Here is a 20,020-nt window from a genome sequence, read left to right as displayed (position 1 = left end):
GCTGCCTTTTGGAAGAGAAACACCCCACAAGTGGAGACCGTACAATGATAATGGCCTTCTCTGTTTACTTGCAATACAGTGGGGAGACGCCACCGTTGATGGGACAAGCCGAAAGTCGCAACAACAATATGGTAGCTAGCCAACACTTTTACAAGTGACACGTCCAGGTTTTGTGAGTACGTAAACTTTGTGTTCATTAATCTTTAAAAAACAAACAAACATTTAGCTAGCTAACAAACGCAGTGGATTTACAAATAATATTCTGTTTCCTGGTCACATCAGATGTTAGCCACACTTGTTGCCAGCGAGAATTGAGTGTGCTCCATCATAATGTCTCATAGGACAAGATGAAAACTGATGGCGCTGTGTGCCTGGAGCCAGCAGTTACAGGAAGTCAGACAGCAAACTAAAATTACACCAAAAACAGAATTTTGACAACAATTTCAATTAAATCACTTCTCATTATTCAATATAAAATACATATTGGAAAGACGAAAATAACGGCATCTGTTGGATGAGTTCTGCTCAAGCAGACCGCGTACATTTTCAAGGTGCGCCATTATTAGACTTACCAAACGTTTAAGACACACAATGCAGAATACAATTTGCTACAAGCAGTACTTTTCTTAAAGGTGCGTATTGTAACTTTGAATCTGTTCCATCATGAAACCTTTATTGACTGTTAGCTGGTGTTATGGTAAAATGTTCAAACAAAAAAATTAATTGTATCATCACCTTTTGAATCTGCATGCCCTGTGCAGCGGGCGAACTTTCCTTAAGACTTCACATGACTACATACACAGCTGACATTGTTATTCTCGTCTTGTGTTATTGTGGATCAGCCGTATTGTACTGAGCAGTCAGGACAGAGACATGTACAGTACTGCATTTGACGCTGCTACGTCGCAACCAGTTCAAATTCCAGTTCCATATTATAGTTTTTCTTGCCCTTGCAATAAGTTACCTTAGGTCTCATGGGATATGTGTAAATCTTGGACATCACGCATGATGGTGGAACTCCAGGTTGTTTGTGACTTCTAAAGATGTTGCACAATACTTCACTGCTGTAAATTAGCTTTAAAAAATGCATGAATTACACAAGAAACAAGAATAATCATGATAATTTTCCATTACATCAAATGTCACTAATTATATTTAAAAAAGAAAAAAACAAAGCAAGGATTAATTTATATTTCACCAGCTACAAACCTACCCATGCATCAAAAGAACAAGGTCAACTTTAATAACTATAGGTAACTAAAACATTTTAATTTGGTCTACTTTCAAAGAGGGCGGCCAGACACTTATAGGACATACAGTGCAAATGACCTGCAGGGAGATTTTAATAATAAAGACTGACACCACTACTAGAGTGCTTTAAGTCAATATGGTGCAAGAATACCCACTGTAACTTATTACAATTAAGTTCCAGTGTCTTGTTCTTGTGAGATGCAAGGTTCACGTGGAGGCAGTGTGGCATTGGCAGTAATCCAGATGTCCAAAATATCTGTCGTCTGCTTTTTCCAGATCTGCCAACAAATTCAGTAGGCACCTCTTTGGCTTGTGCCCCATTCTCATCTTAATGTTTGTATCATTCCATATTAAATGAAAGAAAAATAAAATATATAACTTCTACTGGTATTAACTGTTGTGTCACAAGCTCAGATGTAAATGTGGAATGGAAGTCGTGACATCTGGAGATTTTGTCTCAAGGTAGGATGAGGGAATTAACTTTTCAGATGTTGCTGTCAGAAAGATGAGGAGGAGTAGGTAACAGCCTTTATATGAGTGAAATTATTCTCGTAAAGATTTCTTCTCTTTCAGTTAAGATGACCTGGCCATTTGTTACTAAACTATGAGATCATTTCTGTGACTCAGCAAACAAAAAACAGGATATAATTGTTTAGTACATGAATGATATTTTATTTAAATAATTTTACAAGGTTTATATACTGTATATATCATACACAACAAAGTAGGGACTTAACGGTGCTGTGTTCAAAACTAAAAGGATTACATATTCCATCAATCTGTAACTACATTTTTGTAAAAGAAATGGGAGTATAAAGTGCAACCCACTATGTTCAATTACAGTGGCATTGGAGTCCAAGAAATTCAACAAAGCTTGTTTTGTTGTTCCCACATACACATTGCCCTCAATTTTAAAATGCATCCAATTCAGCTTCAGAAAAAGCAAACCTTTGAAAAACACGATTTCAACCTTCTTTCGACAAACCTTTTTTTGGCTCATCCAGCCAACTCACATAATCTGCTTTGCAAGTGATGCATAGACAATAAAATTAAGTCTATGACACAAGGTCATAGTATATAAATTAGAGTCACTCCTGTTGACAATAGGATAAAATTCCAGCAGACATTAGACCGTTATATTCAGTGTGTTTTTGGAAGTTCTTTAGAAACATTTTGTTCAGCTCTGCTGCAATTACATTACAACTTTAGTACATTTACTACTCACAGCAGTAACTACAATTCTCTCTCTCATATATACACATGCACACACACACACACACACCTTTGCAGGCTTCAATGCTTAAAGGGCTTTAGAAAAATGTTTTGTCTTTACACATCAGTTTCTCTGGCTTGTTTGCAGAAATGTGGCCGTCTTTAAAGTCCAAGGCATTCTTCCTTGATGATTTGCAGGACTTCTCGTGATCATTTACGCTGCTTACTTCCAAACTGTCCTTGTATCTATTAGCATCTCTCTTTGGAGCTTGCGGTTTAAAAGACAGATCTAAAGAATGTGGTGGATTGATAATTCTTTTCATTTTATGTTTCATTTTTGAAGGTGAAGTTGCAGTGAACAGTGGCTCAGTCTGGGGTGATAAAGAACTTTTAATGTGCGTATATGTAATGTCCTGATGTGGAGTCAAAGTCAACTCTGTGGTATCCTCAGTTTTAGGCTTCTTAATGTGGAACTGTACTCCTTCCTCACATTGGACACCAGAACCTTCTTCTTGATTGTCATCCTCCTCTGTTTTGATGCAGTCTTTTTTGTTTTCCTCACTCAAGTTATCAAAATATTCCAAACATGGTTGAGTGGTGTAACTCTCTCCACTTTTCTCCTGGTGTTTTTTCTCATGGCTTCTCTTGGTGGCAAGGTACAGAAACCGCTGGGGACAGAAGGAACAGCGAAACTTTTTCTCTGGTTTGGGGCTCCAGGTTGAACTATCAAAGCAGGAGCCATTTTCCATACAACTGTTGCAAATGTAATCATTGCCGCTAGGTGTCTCTCCTGGGGGACCTTGTTTACCACAAGTGCGACAGAAATATGGGTGAGAACCAATAATGTGTGCTCTTAAACCTGTCTCAGTGATAAAAGAGCTGTCGCAAATTTCACAGTTGTAGGTTGTCCTTGGGCTACAACTCCTGAGACTATGTTTTACATCCCCCCCACCTGAGATACTGTCTCCTGTCTGCCAACTGTCCAATCGAGCCTCACTGGCACCAGTGTCACTTCTAACTGTCTCACTGTAATTGTGAAACAAAGCTTGTCTGTGCTTGAATCTTAGCTTCTTTTTCTTCTTTTTAGCTTTGTATGAATAGGGTCGCCAAAGCTCGTCAGCCATGTCACACTCATTGGGACCTTCATATGTCTCAGATATTAAACCTGAAATGTCTGGTCTGAAGCGGAGCCTGGGGATCTCCAACTTGTCATCTGGATGGAGTTGACTTGGGCTCTCCACCTCCCCCAATTTTCTTATCTTCTTTTTCCTTCTTGGGAAGAGTTTGGACCCTTTGATTCTGCGGCGGATGATGGCTTCATCACCTATTTTCACAGTTATCTGGCATAGTGGCATTGCATCTCCATCTGCCGATGGACCCGGGCATACAGGTTTGGCAATGTAGGTTTCGGTCTTTGCCCCCACTGTTTTATCGAGATTCAATGTCTCACTATTTGACTGAAGCATTTCCTTAGTCATTTTCTCAACTTTTTTCGCAGAAGCAGATAACTCACTGAGCTTTTCAACAGTGTTCAGTGAGTTTAGGAATGTTACATTTTGATTTATGTGATGTGAGTTGATTAGCTCTAGAGGGTTACCTTTATTATCCACAGAGGAAGATGCTGGGTCAGATTGCAAAGGGACTGTGCAGTCAAAGTTAATAAAAGGTGAACTATGCTCAGCGTCATTTCCCGTTGCTCTCTGGTGATAATTGTGGTGCAAACTTTGGTCAATATCTGTATTACAGGGCTTGTCAAAGCTGATGCGAGGCATGACGGGAGCCACCATCTTTGTTGTTGCCATGAACGTCAATGGCAGTGAACCACCATTGGGACAGCCGCTCACACTATTTCCCTCAAACTGAGGGCAGAGAGGATTGCTGTCAAGTGGCACTTGAAAATCTGTTTCATCACTCTCCGAATATGTCTGACTGTATGTCTTGTATCGTCTTTTTCTAAACTTCATAGGCAGAAGCCTATAGAGCTTGATTGGATAAACACTGGCTTTCAGACCACCGTTGGCAGATTTTCGTTTAATGGATAGTGTGGGGTCAATCCCATGAAAAGACTTCTGATGGTTTTTTAAGATATAATATGTCATGAATGTTTCCAGGCAGAAAATGCACTGATAGCGGCGTTCGCCTGTATGCCAGATTTCATGCTTCGTACGGTACTCTGCCAATGCAAACACTTTATTACAGTAATGACAGGGATAAGCCCTCTGCCAGGAATGTACATTCTCATGCCGCTTCAGACTGGAAAGTGTTATATACACCCGTTTACATACACTGCAGTTGTATCTTCTCTGAATGCCACTTGAGCTTTTTTTATTTTCATCTTTTGGGTGCTCTAATTGATGTACAAGAAGGGGGCCAGTCATTGGGTGGTCAACAGGAGGAAACTGTGTTTTGGTGGTTTCCTCACTCAACATGCTACCTGAATTGAGGTCCTCCTCTTTGACATCTACGTCACTGGAATATTGTTTAGGCTTTCCCCTCCAAGCCTTAGGACAGTTCTGCTCATGGTTGCGCAGCCGTTTCAGATGTATAAATTTTTTGTCACAAAATTTGCAAAGGAAGTGACCATCAGAACACCTTTTATGTACCTTGGAGTGAATAGCAAGGAGAGATTCATTTCTAAATATCTCTGGACAATGTTTACATCCATAAATTGCGATGCTGTCCTCTGTGTGAGGGAGTAGAGTTGAAGGACTTGACGCTGTATGGACATGGCTGTTGGCCAAAGGATTCACTGCATCTCTGAGTTTGTCTTGTTCATTTTGCGGAAGGTGGGGAGGTGCTAAAGTCGCCCCCTCAGCTAATATTGGGGTTAAAGTATTTTTTTCTGTGTGTGGTTCAGTACTTGTTAAAAATGGATTTCGAAACACCGCACCTCTAAGCCTGTGACGCTTTTTGAGTGGGCCTGTATTCCGGTAAGTAGTTTGCTTTGGCTCTAATGGTGCTGACTTAGACATCTTCTCGTTGTCCCATTGACTCTTCTGACCTTTTTCTTCAGTTACTTGGTTCACAGCATATGAGTGGTCTAAGAAGGTGTGGGAATGTTCATTGATCCCATCAAGGCAGGAGGATGTTGGGCAACTTGCTGGAAGCTGCCCCTCATCTGGTGACTGCCTATCCTCTTCCAGTGGGGTGAACGGATTGTTCCCAGGACATACCTCAGTTATGGAGAAGGCATTGGTGATTCGTGGTCCTCTAGCGCCATCAATCTCCTCAGTTCTGGTGGCCTCCTCCTTTTTTTTTTTTAGCACACTAGCTGTGCTCCAGTCCGTGGGTTTAACACAGTCTGGTTGGTTTAGATTCTTGTTCCGTTTCTCGTGCCCTGCAAGCTTCTCCAAAAAGGAAATACCAAGTCTTTTCCCTGCTGCTATTAGATCCTTGTCCTCGACGCAAGGCAATGTCACCTTTGAAGAGTAGATAAAGTTGAGGACGCAGGCAAAAACTTCAGACTTAAGGTCCATCAGTTCCAGTACGCGGCTAGAACTCCATGTCTCATTTGTCAGAGCATTCTTGAAATAGCCACTGCAAGCTGCCAGGATGTTCTTGTGGGCACGGAACTTCACATCCTCCACTACAATAGTCACATCACAGAAAAGGCCTTGTGAGCGCTGCTCATTGAGCTTGCTGAGCACGGTGTGAGAGTGAAAACTATCCATCATGTTCTAATTGAAGCAACAAATCGCAGCCATCTAAAAAATAAGAACAAGTTACATTAGTGTGACAAATAAACTATGAATAAATATAAATGCATAACAATATAAAGACCCTTGACACAATTTAGCTCATATCACAACACTAGATGGCAGTAATGCCCTGACAGATATGCCTCCATGCCAGCAGGTAAACGTTCTTATGTAAATCATTTTCTTTGTAATGGCCATACACTATCCTCTTCATCACAAGTGACATTTGGTCCCTTTTATTGATTTGTTTAGAGACATAAAGCTTGATACGGCAGTGTTGGATAGATTTGGAATTTCTGTGGCATTTAAATTATTAGAAAACTCAAGGGATAATCAACTATTCAAAAGATGACCGTGACCAAATTAAAAACAAACAAAAAAAGCATGATGGTAGTTACAGTTCATACACTGTCACTTTGAAAGAGGATTTTACAGCATGAGCTTGTTTCTGTGGTCTACCCATATCAGCGACTGGTCTGAGTCATACTGAATCATTTAGTGTGTCTCAACTGGACTACTCTTTTGGGCACACATCATATTTCTATTTTTTATTTTTTTTTCCAACTTTAGGACTTTGTTTAGTAAAATATTATGTGACATTATATGGCGGTTGTAAAATTTCTAGTCATGCGAGAAATACAATATGGCCACCATTTTTTTTTTTAAACACTCGTATTCCTGAAAATACAACCAGCCTCGCTGTCCTCTTCCTCCAACAGGCCTCTGTTGTTATAGCAACCTACTTTTGCACGGTATGTATTGGGATGAAGCTGGATGGCAGGCAACACTACGATTTATTGTCGTCATTTTTTCCCACAAATATTTTGTGTTTTGAGAACCCCCAACTCACAGGAGAGTAGTAAGGAATGTAGTCTTCATCTCTGCTTGAAGCTTCTTTGTATCTCTTACTTTGTCCACAGCAGACATTCTACCCAACGGAATTCCCTTTCACAGCATTTGATGTGCCATGGGTGTAATAGCATGCATCTGCTCTTTACAAGTTTCACCTTGAGATTTTAAGGTTGTCATACCTTGCTTAATAAGAAAAATAAAATACTGATTTGGATACAAATCTTTGATAACACAGGTTGAGCTGGTATTTTAGTATTAATCATCAGCGCTCTTAATTTAGCAACACCTAACTACAAATGAACGTGCATTATATAAAATCTATTCAACCTCAAACTGAGAAATGTCTATATGCTCTCTTAAACAAAACAGACAAACACAAACTGAACAAATGCCATACACATCTGATACGTGCTTAAACAACATATATAAATTGAGAAACATGCAAAACATACCTTAGCAAGTTAGACAAAATGGAGGGCAACACAGTGTCCCGTTTCTATACATCTCAAACCTACTTTACCAGAAGAAACTGTTCACCGAGAATAAGACTGAAGTCTTATTTTTATGGTCGGTGAACAGCAGTGCTGTCACAAGCAGAGTGTTTTCAGGCAATTTTGCTCCTCTCCATTTCTGTGTGCTGGAGATTCCAGCTTCCTTGTCGTTCGCCTCTATCTGTGCAGCCCAAGTCCAAAACTGGATGTGATCTGCTTTTCTCTGCTCTGGCTGTCCCTCTTCTGTCCTTCCACAGCATGTAGCTATACTGGAGGATGGGCTCGCCTTTGTGCTAGCTGGGCAACAGACACATTCTTTGCAGGAAACTGCAACTTTTATCAAGCATGGCAGAGGGGTTGTCGAAAATTGAGCACGGCTGAGTGCTACATCACACAAGCTCTGCGCCCGATACAAGCTAGAGCAGATACATTACTGGATGCAGGAGTCCTCTGCTATACATAAATGCCTCATTAATCCCCCAGAGCACCACACTAGCTATACAGCTGTATCGTTATGCTGACCAAAAATAAGAATGCATTTGGCTATTTAATACACAGTCTCACCCCGTGCAGCAATATATTACACACAAGCCCTTCTTTGCCGACACAGAGGCAGCGGTTGGTAATGCAGAACCGGAGAGAAGATGGCGGCACAGTAGTCCTAATTTGTATCACTGCAAGCAAATAACTACTGGCTCTTAATGTTTTCACTCGCAATTTCAGTGAGCATGGCAACTGAATGCTTGGAGTAAAACAGTTCTGATACTGGCGTGATATTTGCCGACACAGAGGCTGTTGATTGATGCACAAGCACCAGATGCGTCAGCACTGCAGACGAGGGGGGGAGGGGATGAAGCTGAACCCACCATGGCACTCTGAGCCTCTGAGGATGAAAACAGGGCTTTTATTTCCACAACTCAGTGTGTGTGTGTGGGGGGGGGGGGGTTTCACATGACAATGTATGTCTCTTTAAGATGGCTACGATCAACTCCGACCACGTGTCACACAGACAGACTGATCACCCAAACTCACTGGATATATTGCAGTTCAGAAATGAATGATGTATCTTAAATAAACAATTAACCTAACACAAGAAATACAGTAGATTAGCCAGAGCAACCAGTGCACTAGTTTGCACGTTTTCACCATACGGTAGCTACTCACTTCACAATGGCTCTTCTGCTAGTCGTGCTTTTATACTGGCATAACTCTGTGGGTTTAAGTACTATTTCTCATCTAGTAGGGGTTCCAAGCACATCAAATGGCCGTTATTCACTGCTGCTTACTCATTAGCGAAACAGATTTGTCATTGGTCATAGACATTTTTGAGGGAATCCACAGCTAGAAATGACAACAATAAACAAATGCTAACGTTAACATACCCTGCCTTATCTCTGGAAGCTATACATACATACATACATCATTGTACATTACCCAAGATAGCCAAATCATTAGCAACAGCTCTCATTATAATTCAGTGCAGCTGTACATCATGGCAAATGACTACAGTATTTCAAAACAAAACAAAAAACTTACTATTATTATTATTTGTTGTTAACAATTGTAAACAACCCTTATTAAATGATGCGTTAACTGTGGTTAACCAAAGTTTTGGGAAAGCCGACTTATATTTAACTGGCCACACGCAGCTCTGATAACTGCCACGTTTGTTGAATCAAGAAATCACTTAAATACTAGTTCCATCCATCCATTTTCTGAACCGCTCAGTCTCACTACTTGTGAGAAAGATAAAACTTGCTGCAGTGTGACATAATCCACGACCAACGATTTGGCCCTGCGACACCAAAATGAAAAGTCTAGCATGTTAGATTTTTGGGGGGTATCTTCCGTGTAGTGCAACATCAACGACAACTCTCTGACAGCGCACCTTGAGGTCGACCAGTAGGATTGTGACAGCGCATCGCCTCCCGTGCTTGATGCTGTCAACATTTATTCACGCGCACAAACCAATGTTTACTGAAGCTTTAGAGCATGATTCGACAGAACGTCGGCATGTTTACGAACAAACATTAGTGCGAGCACTAGCTTGCTAGGCTACATGATGTTTTGTTGCCTGCTTGGCAGCCGTATGGCACTGTGCAAAAATGGCATTCATGGCAGACTTTCAAGGCAAAAAACACAGCTGACAAAGAGCACAAAGGATTGTCACACATTTGACAAAATCATCTTGATGATGCCCAAGACTTTTGTTGAATTATTTTGTTGGCTTACGAGATAAAAGTTTTACTTTTTTGGAAGGTATGCAGCCCGTTACATCTGGTGGAAAAATAGCCAGCGTTTGATTTATTAAAAAATAAAAAGGAGGGTGGGGGAGATCATGATGACTGTCAAACATGGTGGTGGCAGTATGATGGTCTGAGGCTGCTATGTTTTTCTGGACCTTGACAACTTGCTGTGATTAATGAAACAATGAATTCTGCTGTCTACCCGAAAATCCTGCAGGGGAACATCCGGCCATCAGTTTGTACCCTCAAGCTCAAGCGTACTTAGGTTATGCAGCAGGACAACAGCCCCAAACATATCAGCAAGTCTACCTCTGAATAGATCCCCCAGAAAATTGAGGCTTTGGAGTGGCCTTGGAGGAACTTAAATCCAATTGAGATGCTGTGGTATGACATTTAACAGGCAGTTCATGATCGAAAACCCTCCAATATGACTGACACATTTCTACAAAGAAGAGTGGGCCAAAATTTCTCCGCAGTGATGCAAAGAAACTCATCACCAGTTATCGCAAACGCTAGATTTCAGTAATTGCTGCCAAGGGTAACACAACCACTTGTTAGGCTCAGGGAGCATTTACTTATCCACATAGACCATATAGGTTGGGATTGTTTTTAATCATCATTTAGAAACTGCATTTCATATTTACTTTGGATGTCTTTGTGAGATACTAAAATTGGTCTGAATTTCTCTGAAACTTCAGTGTGATAAATATGCAAGAAAAATAAAAAGGAAGGGAGCAAATTAAGTATTTTTTTCCACAGCACTACAGGCTAAGCAGTTTCAAGGCCCTGTAAAGATAATTTGAAGATTTGTTTCTATATACATTATACATGTTTGCAGACAATTTCTGAAACCATGCAAAGACTGAGAACTATGTAGTACGCCATTGTGGGGATTAGGAATTGAGAACTCGTTCTTGTGGAGAATGGGTTCTAAAGTTGAAAAACTCCAACCAGTTCCATCATCCATTCAAGTTGGGGAGTATGATGTAATCACACACACTACATAGTTTACACAATGTGTGGACCATCTAATATTCATAGGATTATAGGCCTGCAAGTGGTATTAGGCTGTATCACTATAACCATTCTGAGTAAGGGTGTCAAATTGCCACAAAAGGCAGCGGCAATTTAACAAATCAAAACGACACCAATTTCACTATATACTAGTAAAAACCCTGTCTGTACAAAATAACACAAAGATGCATTTTATCGCAGTCTAAACATGATACAGTCATTTTAACTACACCAATGCATTCTGGGAAACAGTGAATGCATATTTTCCGGGTGTTACGTTAAAATCCGCCCTGCCAGAAACTGCGACCGGCAGTTTCCCTTGGCCTCTTAGGGCCAATGTTGTGCGATGCATGCATGGAGCTACACGTTTACTGTAAGCTAAAGAAGAAGAAGAAAATCCCCATAGAAATTTTAATAAACACATTTTTCACAGGTTAGGAATATGTCTGAGAGTAATGTTATATTACCTGTCTGTATGTGTTACAACGGCGTTTGTGTGTGAATATTCTTTATTTGAAGGTAAATCCCTCCTGTGATGTAATGCTAATTTTAGCTAGCGCGTCAATAGGGTTTTCCATTGAGTGTTAGCATTAAGCTGGCAAGCTCTAAAACGATTTGTGTCTTGTATTTAAATATACAACGTGTGTAATTCTTTTTGTTGTGTGTTTAGTTTTATAGTGAACAACTGGAGTGTCATGAAACAGCTTAAAGCACGCTGAAGGAGGAGAGAGGACACGCTTGCTACAAGATACACAAGGTGCGTTCAGGGTGCATTTACAACGCAGGAACTAGCATACACAACCCACACTGCGGCACAATAATAATTTGTCTTCTATTGTAACGTTTTTATGATCGTGAGAAGTCTGGACATAATATCGAACAGGTGTTTTTTAATTTAATTTTATTATTATTTTTTTAAATCTATTTAAAGCCACCTGGATGTTTTTTCTGCCCCAAAGTCCAAATTTGAGAATTGATAATGAATCTAATCATTCAGCAGTATTGAAAATGGAATCGGAATCAGAAAAAAACAATTCCTATCCCTAGTGGGGATATAGTGTTAAAAAGTTTTTCACCATTCAGTTTTCCTGATTTTTGAGACATGACTAAAACAACGCAGAGTGACGGACTTTGGACTCTGTCATGAGTCACACTTCTCCCACTATACAAGAACATAAGCGCTCTCAGTTCTTCCAGCTCCTTACCTCAGGTAGGCGCTACCGATCAATGCAAACTAGAACTAGCCGACATTCCAACAGCTTCTTCCCTCTTGCCATCAACTTCTTAAACAGCTAACCTACAATTCCATTGCAATATGCTGCCATTTTTTTTGTCTTGAGCTTGTTGTCACATTTCTGTCGGGCCAATTATACATTACTCGTGCACTCACTGCAGTAGTCTCGCCATGCTGCACTATTTGCATATCTGTTGTTGACCAATACTGGCCACTCATGCCAGAATAGCATCTATACCACTTGCACACTGACTGAGGAGTATCTGCAACATTTGCACAATCAACATTGTCCCCGATTGTCGCGCTACGATTCACTTTAAACTGCATACACTCCTTGAAGTGTCAGCGCCTTTTGCACAAGTTCATTGCACCGGACTATTGCTATATTAGTCATTCATACTGCTCTAAGTGCTAGAGGACTATTGTCAAAAAAAAATTGTACCGGCATTACCAGATAACTAGCAACCCTTTATTGCTCAGTGACTGTTTTTCTCAATGTCTTTATGTCCCAAAGTGTTCTCTGTCAATTGACTGTCTGTTGTCGTATAGAGCGGCTCCAAATACTGGAGACAAATTCCTTGTGTGTTTTTTGGATATACTTGGCAAAATAAAGATGATTCTGATTCATTTGCAACTGCGACAGGCAATTAGTTAGCTAGGTAGACCTTCTTTTTCTTTTCCTTTCAGCTTGTCTAACGTCATCTGTCATCCTACCCGTCACCACTGCAAACGCAAAGGGGTGAGATCCGATCCCTGATGCAGTCCCACCACCATCTTAAACTCCTCTATCAGACCTAACCACTGTTCTGGTGCCCTCATACATGTCCTGTACTATTCTAACATACTTCTCTGCTCCTCCAGACTTCCTCATGCAGCAATACAGTTCCTCTCTGGGTACCCTGTCATAGGCTTTGTCTAGATCTACAAAGACACAATGCAGCGCCTTCAGACCTCTGCATTTCTCCATCAACACCCTCAAGGCAAATAACACCTTTGAGGAACTCTTCCTAGACATGAAACCATACTGTTGCTTGCAAATACACACTTCTGTCCCGAGTCTAGCCTCCACTACTCTTTCCCATAACTTCATTGTGTGGCTCCTCAACTTTAATCCTCTATAGTTCCCACTATCTCTGCACATCACCCTTGTTCTTAAAAATAGGCACCAGCACACTTTTCCTCCATTCCTGCAGCATCTTCTCATCCTCTAGAATTCTATTGGTCAACCTAGTCAAAAACTGCACATCCACCTCTCCTAGATGCTTCCATACCTCCACAGGTATGTCATCATGATCTGCCTTTCCATGTTTCATCCACTTTCGTGCCTTTCTAACTGCTACTTCCTTTTTCCAGTTCATTTGTTGATAATCTCGTGCAGGGAGTCAATGATGATGCCAAGAAATAAGTTCAGTTTTGTATTTAGCAAATAGTCATACAACAAGTGGACTTGAGATCATTCAACAAGTGTCTCGCCGGGATGATCTGCTCTCTTCTGGGCTCTGTCTTGTTTCATCTGTGTCACTCTGTTCTTGCAAAGTGTGGGGCGTTTCCATCTGTTGTCTCAAGCGCATAACTTCAAGTCAGGACGTGCATGGGTACCTTGCCCCACACACACAACCCCTGATAGTACAAAGTGTGACGATAGTCACTCAGCTGTAATAAATTATTGCTCTAATGACGTTTAAAACAGTGACAAAGATATAATATGTAACAATCCTTGGCTCTCTAGCTACACTCTCCCCTACCAGTAACCACCTTCAGATTATGTCTTCTGTTCAAGATGTAATCCACCTACGTGCTTCTCCCTCCACTCTTGTAGGTCACTATGTTCCTGCCTCTTCTAGAAGAAAGAAAGAGGGGGGAAAAAAAAGAAGTATGCCTGCAGCCCAAAAATGCACCTTCTCATCGGATAGCCCGCTGGTGTGGCCTCTTTTGAGTGCCTTGTTGTCACAATGTGGAAAAGCCCTGCAACAACCCGGTGGGATATATTCTAACCACTGGAGGTTTTACGCAATTGTATTTTTATACCTCAAACATGTACTTATGTACAGGGATAAAAAAGATGCCAGATACCAGGTCATAGTACTGGTATTTAATTGACAATTGAACAAGCCGTGGTTTCAGTGCATTCATTATTTGAGAGCAGAGAAAAGGGCTTGATTATTCACAATTTTGTAGCATCATTTTATATACTTGCCTATTTTTAAATCATTCAATTTTGGCAGGGTTGTTACCAACACTTGTCTGTGGTGTGTCAAATTTCTGACATTTATTTTCACTTTACAGGGGCTTTTAAGTCTTCTAGTTTATCTAAAAGTCTATCTGTGGCAGGGAGCAGGGCATACATTAATAAAAGAAGTTAAGGCTGGACCTCATCTTCATTGACAAACTATTCACACTCTTTACATGCAGCCATGCTATATTCACACTGTAGGTCAATTCAGATTTTTTTGCTCAATATGACCAAGTATCCAATTTTTTCACGTCAATGTGAACAGTACAATTCCGATATTTTCATAGGCCCAGACCTTTTTTGTACGTGGATATAAGTTGGATATGCATCCGATGCGAGTGCGGTATCGACGCGCAAGTCGCGTTCGTCCGACCTATATGTCATCAAAAGGCGAAAAAACGTGGTCATTGTTCGACAAAACAGACACGTGACAAAATGACGGAGCAGAAAAAAGTCAGTGGCAAAAAGATGATGCTTTAGATCTGATAAATATCAGAAAATGTTGGCTCCGGTTGCAAAAAATCCGTGAAATTAGCTTAAATGCACCAGGACTGTGACCTAAACGTGGGGCCATATTTAATTCCGTAAACACAGCGCCTCGTGTTTATGCGTAACGTGACATTCTGTTTTGTGCGCATGCGTCACTTGAGAGACGCATGCTGTTCACAGTAGAAGTCGCATTTGTTTTTGTAAGGTGAACGACGACATACGAAGATCGGATTTAACAAAGACATGGTCATCATGCCCTACAGTGTGAACGTAGCCCAGGAAACGTTTCCATGTCATCACAACAAACACACTTTATAAGTTGCTTACCCAAACGTGCAGAGGTGTTCAAATATGCAGCTTTGGAAATCCTTGTGGCCTTTGAGATCATTAGAGTCTTGTTCTCACTTTGCTCTGGATGAGGCGTATACCATCTTCTTTTCTTCCCTGTTGTCTAATAGCTGGCTGTTGGATAAAGCTGCATGCACGGGATCCATGCTTCTCGCATTGCCATGTATAGTTGGTAGCCTTGTGAGAAAGAGCTGCAGCCACTGCTGCGTCACCCTCGTTGCATCACTGACCCACAAAGACGAGCTCGAGGCTGAGGATGAGGGGGGGAAAAAAACAAAACAGCAGCACTTCTCGATGCTATTCCAGCAAAGAAATGGACAAGGCCACAACTCTGCTTCAGATTGAGGCCTACTTACGTCTGTGGTATTCAGGAAGTGGTCTAGCAGACAGATCCTTTATTGTTATGCAATGAATTTTTTTTTTTGTCATCGGCGGGGCAGCTGAGAAGGCAGTATACGGTGTTTAGAGGCTAATAATAGGCCAATACCTTGCAGTCAAACTCTGTGGTGATAGCAGATTAGATCATTCCAACATAGCTAGCTAGCTAGCTAGCAGAATTATTACACTTAATGTGCTTGCCCTGTATTTAAACATACTGTACACTGTAAAATGACATCATCTTGATCCATACGTGTAACACTACACAATGAAAATTATAAAACAAGCACAAGCCTTACCTGATCATATAGCTATAGACATTTATTAAACCATCTACTTAACTGGTTACAAGAGTACTTCATATAGAGAAAAAAAGAAACAATATTGCATAGGCCTACCTCTGTCTTACAGTACTGTTGATTCAATGTGCAGGTTTCAGGTGACGTATGAGTTTTTCTTATGTGTCTGAAATGTGTTGTAGTCTTTAGGCCTGAGCTGGGAAACAAAATGACAGCAGTTGTTTTGCACACGTTACCTATTCGATTCCCCGCCTCCACGCGCCATCTGACGGCAGTGTCTTTTTTTTTTCTTTGCCGTGTTGCGTCCTCTGCTGGCTACCTGGGGAAACATGTTGACAGCGCAGTGCCGATTGCTTCCAGCAGGGATCGCAAGAGCTGTTCAGCCACAAACGTAAACAGGAAGCAAGTGCGAAAACTGACCAATGACCTTGTATTCAAGTCAGACCCCCTTGTTTAAAATCTTTTATAGTCTCAAATCTCCCACACTTTGCGTTTCAGCGCTTGTAATTGATGAAAGAATGTCTAGTGAGAATTATATTTTATCTAACTCATTCACTTGCAAAAATATGTAACTGGCAGAATTACCTCAGTACGAACGGAATAATTAGAACTTTTCAGACTTTGCACTTAAAAGGCAATTCGAATGTTGTTGAATGCTGCTTTTGACAAAATATATAATAGGGCTGCAACTAACTATTATTTTAATAACCGATTAATATGTCGATTATTTTTTGATTGATTGATAAATTGGATGAAGAAAACATTTTTAAACTTCTATCCCTTTATTGAAAAGCAGTGAATTATTTCAAATGACAGTGCATAAAATGCAAAAACATAAATTGATTACTATTATAATTTAAACCCTGCCCCATCATGTCTACCAACTCCGTTTTTTTTCTGTCATAGCTCCAACATTCATTTTTCATTTTTGTAAAACATGCAATTTTATGTGGAGATGGGGGTACGTGATGTGCCTCCCGCAGACGCTCGGCACATAGGTGTTGTGTTCACCGTGCCATGTCGTTTTTGTCTTAAATGTATGGGTTAGTAAAGGAAGGGGTCCAATTATCACAGCGTTCACTTCTAATGCGGCTAAGACCGGAAACTAACATCAGAAGAATCTAGTCCCTGCGCGGATGAATCGGGCGGATGTATATCACAGTCGTCGGTCTCTCAGCTGATGTGAAACTAGCAGCTAGGGCTAAAGAGGGAGGCGAGATAGAGAGAAAATTAAGGAGCTCGTGCACTGACTGTTACAACTACAACACTGGAAGAAATAGGTAACACCATTAAGACAAATGTATCGCTTTTCAGTGACACTTATGTCAGCGGTCTTAAGACCTGTCGAAAATATCCACAATCGAAAATGATAGTAGGAAATAATGCTCTACACTTTGGTTAAGGTCTCGAATCCCGTCTCTGCGTGCCTGTTTTTTTGTGTGTGTCTAAAAGGTATAAGTGGCCATTTCGTTTTGCTATCTTACGTGCACGTACTGGTGGTTACCACTCAGAAAACGAGCCCGTACACTTACTTCAATACGAGCCAGTAGCTCCCAAATGTACATCGTTTGATTGGCGCAGTGAATCCGCAGTTAAGATAAAAACAAACACACACAAAAAACTAACCCCCCCCCCCCCCCCCCCCCCCCCCAAAAAAAAAAGCAAGCTGCCGACAACAAGGCATGCTATTATAAATTAGCTTCTGTGCCAGTGTTAGCTATAACCCGCTTGCTTGGTTTGTCAACGTTGAGCGTTAGCCACCGTGCACGACTGTCCTGTTGTAGTTAATTCTATGTTAAGGTCAGTATTTTATTTTGGACTAGACAGCTATTTTAGCTGGTGGTGACAAACGATAACGGAGGTATGGTAAGCTAACTCGCAAGCTATGTCAGTCTACTGTTTGCAAGTAAACAAATTGGAAACGTTTGCCATCGTATGTAGCTAAGCTAGCATGAGCTTTCGAATAATGCGTTAACATTCTGGTCGTCCGTTTTAAGGTGCTTAAATATTGTCTTGGCACAGGGAAGCAATGCAATTTACAGGGTTTTAAATGTCACATGTGCAAGTTACAATACTGACACTTAGTGTGTTAGGTCAACTTGTGCCTGCCTCTGAAACATTAAAGACAAACGCGAGTTGGCGTCACTGAGAGTAGGAGATTGGCCTTCTGTCAGCTCGGAAAACATTTAGTGATTCTGAGCTTGCTAACCTTAGCCATATCTGCGAGTTCTACATTTCAAATCGACACTCGCGGAAGAGATGCTGGCTATGCCTGGTAACTGATTTGTCTAATAATTGTACTGTTTTGTTTGGTTAGTTTAATCATCACATTACAGCAGCACGTCATGTTAGCTAAACTTGCGTGAGATTTCTCGGACTGTTATAGTTGTCAACAGACCTGAATTGTCACGGCAGTCGGTAGAACAAGTTAGCTGGCGCTTGTTTGATTGTAGTTTGCTATCTGTGTGTCATTAGTCGCCTTCGACGCTACCGTGTTTGATGTGTGACGCTAACCGGATTGTTTCGGATGTGTGTCCTGTCAAAAGGGCCCTGTCTCGACTATACTTGCAAAAATAACCTTTCGTGGAAAGAATTCGGTCGATTGTAAGGGGAAAAGAGGGGGAAAATGGAAACGAGAAGTGAGTTTTGTCGAGAGCTACATTTTGAAAGGTTGACACACCGGTACGCCAACTACGCATTTCATCTACCCATTGCTCCATTAGCTGCTGCTATACTTCTAGCCGATTGAGTGTCTTGTGTACTTTTATTAACAACTTGTCCTAATAATAGCCGCTATCCAATTGTTCACAAGCTTCTTTTTGGGGTTTGTGGTTCTTAACGTTCATAGAGTATACAAAAAAGACCAATTCCGTGGCAAATTTTAGGAGACTAGCTTAACATGCTAGTCGGTGTCTGTAGAGAACTACGTCAGATATTCAGATAGATATTATCCGGGCTTCAACGAATAGACTCCATTGTGTTATTACTGGCGCATCAGCGTTAACTTCGGTTTATGTTTTCCGTTGCCGACAACGTTAGAACTTAACTTACGACATAAAAGGTGAGCGTGGTCCATCCGAATGGACGAATAAACAAAGACCAGGGTGCATTGTCAGTGAAGGCCTAAAATGGCCCTGTGAGCTTACAAACTATGGCGTATTTTTATGATCACTTATTTCATGATTAATTCTTTTTGAAAAATCGCCGTTTTTGTGTAAAAATGGCTGTTGAAGTTGCTTCAAGATGTCTTTGTGTATATGATAATAATCGTGTGCCTGTGGTGTTTTCAAAACATGAAATACTTGATTTACCTTTGACTGAGTCCTTTACAATACTAATCACATCAATTTGAAAATTCAGTTGAGGAGGCAGATGTGATTGTTTGCCCTGATGTTTTAAATAGTTTTACATGTAATTCAATCAAGTTTGTGAATGATTTATTGTTCGTAAATGACATGCATATGCTCAACAAGCATCATTCATTAATGAATGGAATCCATTTATGTGAAATTATGTTCACCAGATGAGGCCAGCATTACAGTAGTTCATTTCAATGTTAAGCTAAAGAAAACATGAAACATAGAATAGGGTTCTGTGCTAAAATTGAGCCCATTTGGTTAAATTATCATATGATTTACATAATCCCATATTGGTTGCCCTGTTTGTATCCAAAATAGCTTTGAATGTAATTTTAAACAGTCAGATGATATTGATTTTCCCTAGGAATTGTCGAATGCAGGTACACACTCTATAATAATAGTATTACAGTAACATAAATATTGGTATTTTCCACAATTCTCTTTGACTTCAGTGAATGGTAGTGTCTAGAAAGGGTATGTCCCTTCAGGAGAGAGGTGCCAATGTCCAACCGGCCTAATTCCAATCCAGGGGGGTCACTGCGCCGTTCACAGAGGAACACTGCTGCGGCCCAGCCACAAGACCACACAGTCGCAGGAAGGTCAGTTTCACTGTGAATAAATAATTGTATTTTTGGTAACTGGCTTCTAATTTAATTAATATGTAACTTAGATTGAGGATTTTTTATAAGCAGGCTACGTGAAATTGAACCTCTAAAGTTGAGTGCCTGTGTGGTCACACAATTTCTGTTTCTGGAAATATGGGTCAAGAAAGTTGCCCAAAATCATGGAGTTTTAACAGCTTCTCATGAGATTTATGCACAGTTAGAATCTAAAGGATTACCTTACTTTTTCTTTGGCATTTGTTGTGACGCCTCCACAAAAGGGTGGTAATGTTTGTTTTAATCTAAATTAGCTA

General features: G+C 40.6%; 2 protein-coding genes and 1 long non-coding RNA gene across 10 annotated transcripts in view; 2 read left to right on the top strand and 1 right to left on the bottom strand.

Annotated features, from left to right (window-relative positions):
- Positions 1-14,356, top strand: LOC133482621 (uncharacterized). 2 transcript variants are annotated; one of them, XR_009789855.1, is made up of 3 exons: positions 1-131; positions 11,435-11,521; positions 13,818-14,356. It is a non-coding gene; the product is annotated as an uncharacterized LOC133482621 (long non-coding RNA). The 2 variants fall into 2 exon arrangements; XR_009789854.1 differs by having other exon boundaries at positions 37-176.
- zbtb38 (zinc finger and BTB domain containing 38) lies at positions 1,900-16,003 on the bottom strand. The gene is made up of 4 exons (XM_061782941.1): positions 15,845-16,003; positions 15,425-15,508; positions 15,048-15,318; positions 1,900-6,167 (listed from the first exon to the last, which is right to left on the bottom strand). Exon 4 carries the CDS (start codon positions 6,135-6,137, stop codon positions 2,562-2,564), a length of 3,576 nt encoding a protein of 1,191 aa, XP_061638925.1. The 5' UTR covers positions 6,138-6,167; positions 15,048-15,318; positions 15,425-15,508; positions 15,845-16,003; the 3' UTR covers positions 1,900-2,561.
- An 867-nt stretch (positions 16,004-16,870) lies between these two features.
- The window catches only part of trip12 (thyroid hormone receptor interactor 12), a 38,231-nt gene continuing 35,081 nt past the window's right edge, over positions 16,871-20,020 (top strand). For 2 of the 7 annotated variants that reach the window (XM_061782940.1, XM_061782934.1), the window contains exons 1-2: positions 16,871-17,025; positions 19,557-19,703. In XM_061782940.1, the coding sequence (XP_061638924.1) occupies positions 19,606-19,703 (98 nt within the window). In that variant the 5' untranslated portion in view covers positions 16,871-17,025; positions 19,557-19,605. Of the gene's footprint in view, positions 17,026-17,402; positions 17,546-17,871; positions 18,021-18,136; positions 18,428-19,556; positions 19,704-20,020 lie in introns of those variants that run through there. The other 5 variants (XM_061782939.1, XM_061782935.1, XM_061782936.1 and 2 more) reach the window with 5 other exon arrangements.

The sequence above is a fragment of the Phyllopteryx taeniolatus genome, chromosome 8 (assembly GCF_024500385.1).
Source record: "Phyllopteryx taeniolatus isolate TA_2022b chromosome 8, UOR_Ptae_1.2, whole genome shotgun sequence".
NCBI classification, from domain to species: Eukaryota; Metazoa; Chordata; class Actinopteri; order Syngnathiformes; family Syngnathidae; genus Phyllopteryx; species Phyllopteryx taeniolatus.
This window is presented reverse-complemented; position numbering and strand designations above follow the sequence as displayed.

Excerpts from the sequence above, each read along its gene's own strand:
- zbtb38 (XM_061782941.1), bottom strand. The coding sequence starts at position 6,137 with ATGATGGATAGTTTTCACTCTCACACCGTGCTCAGCAAGCTCAATGAG.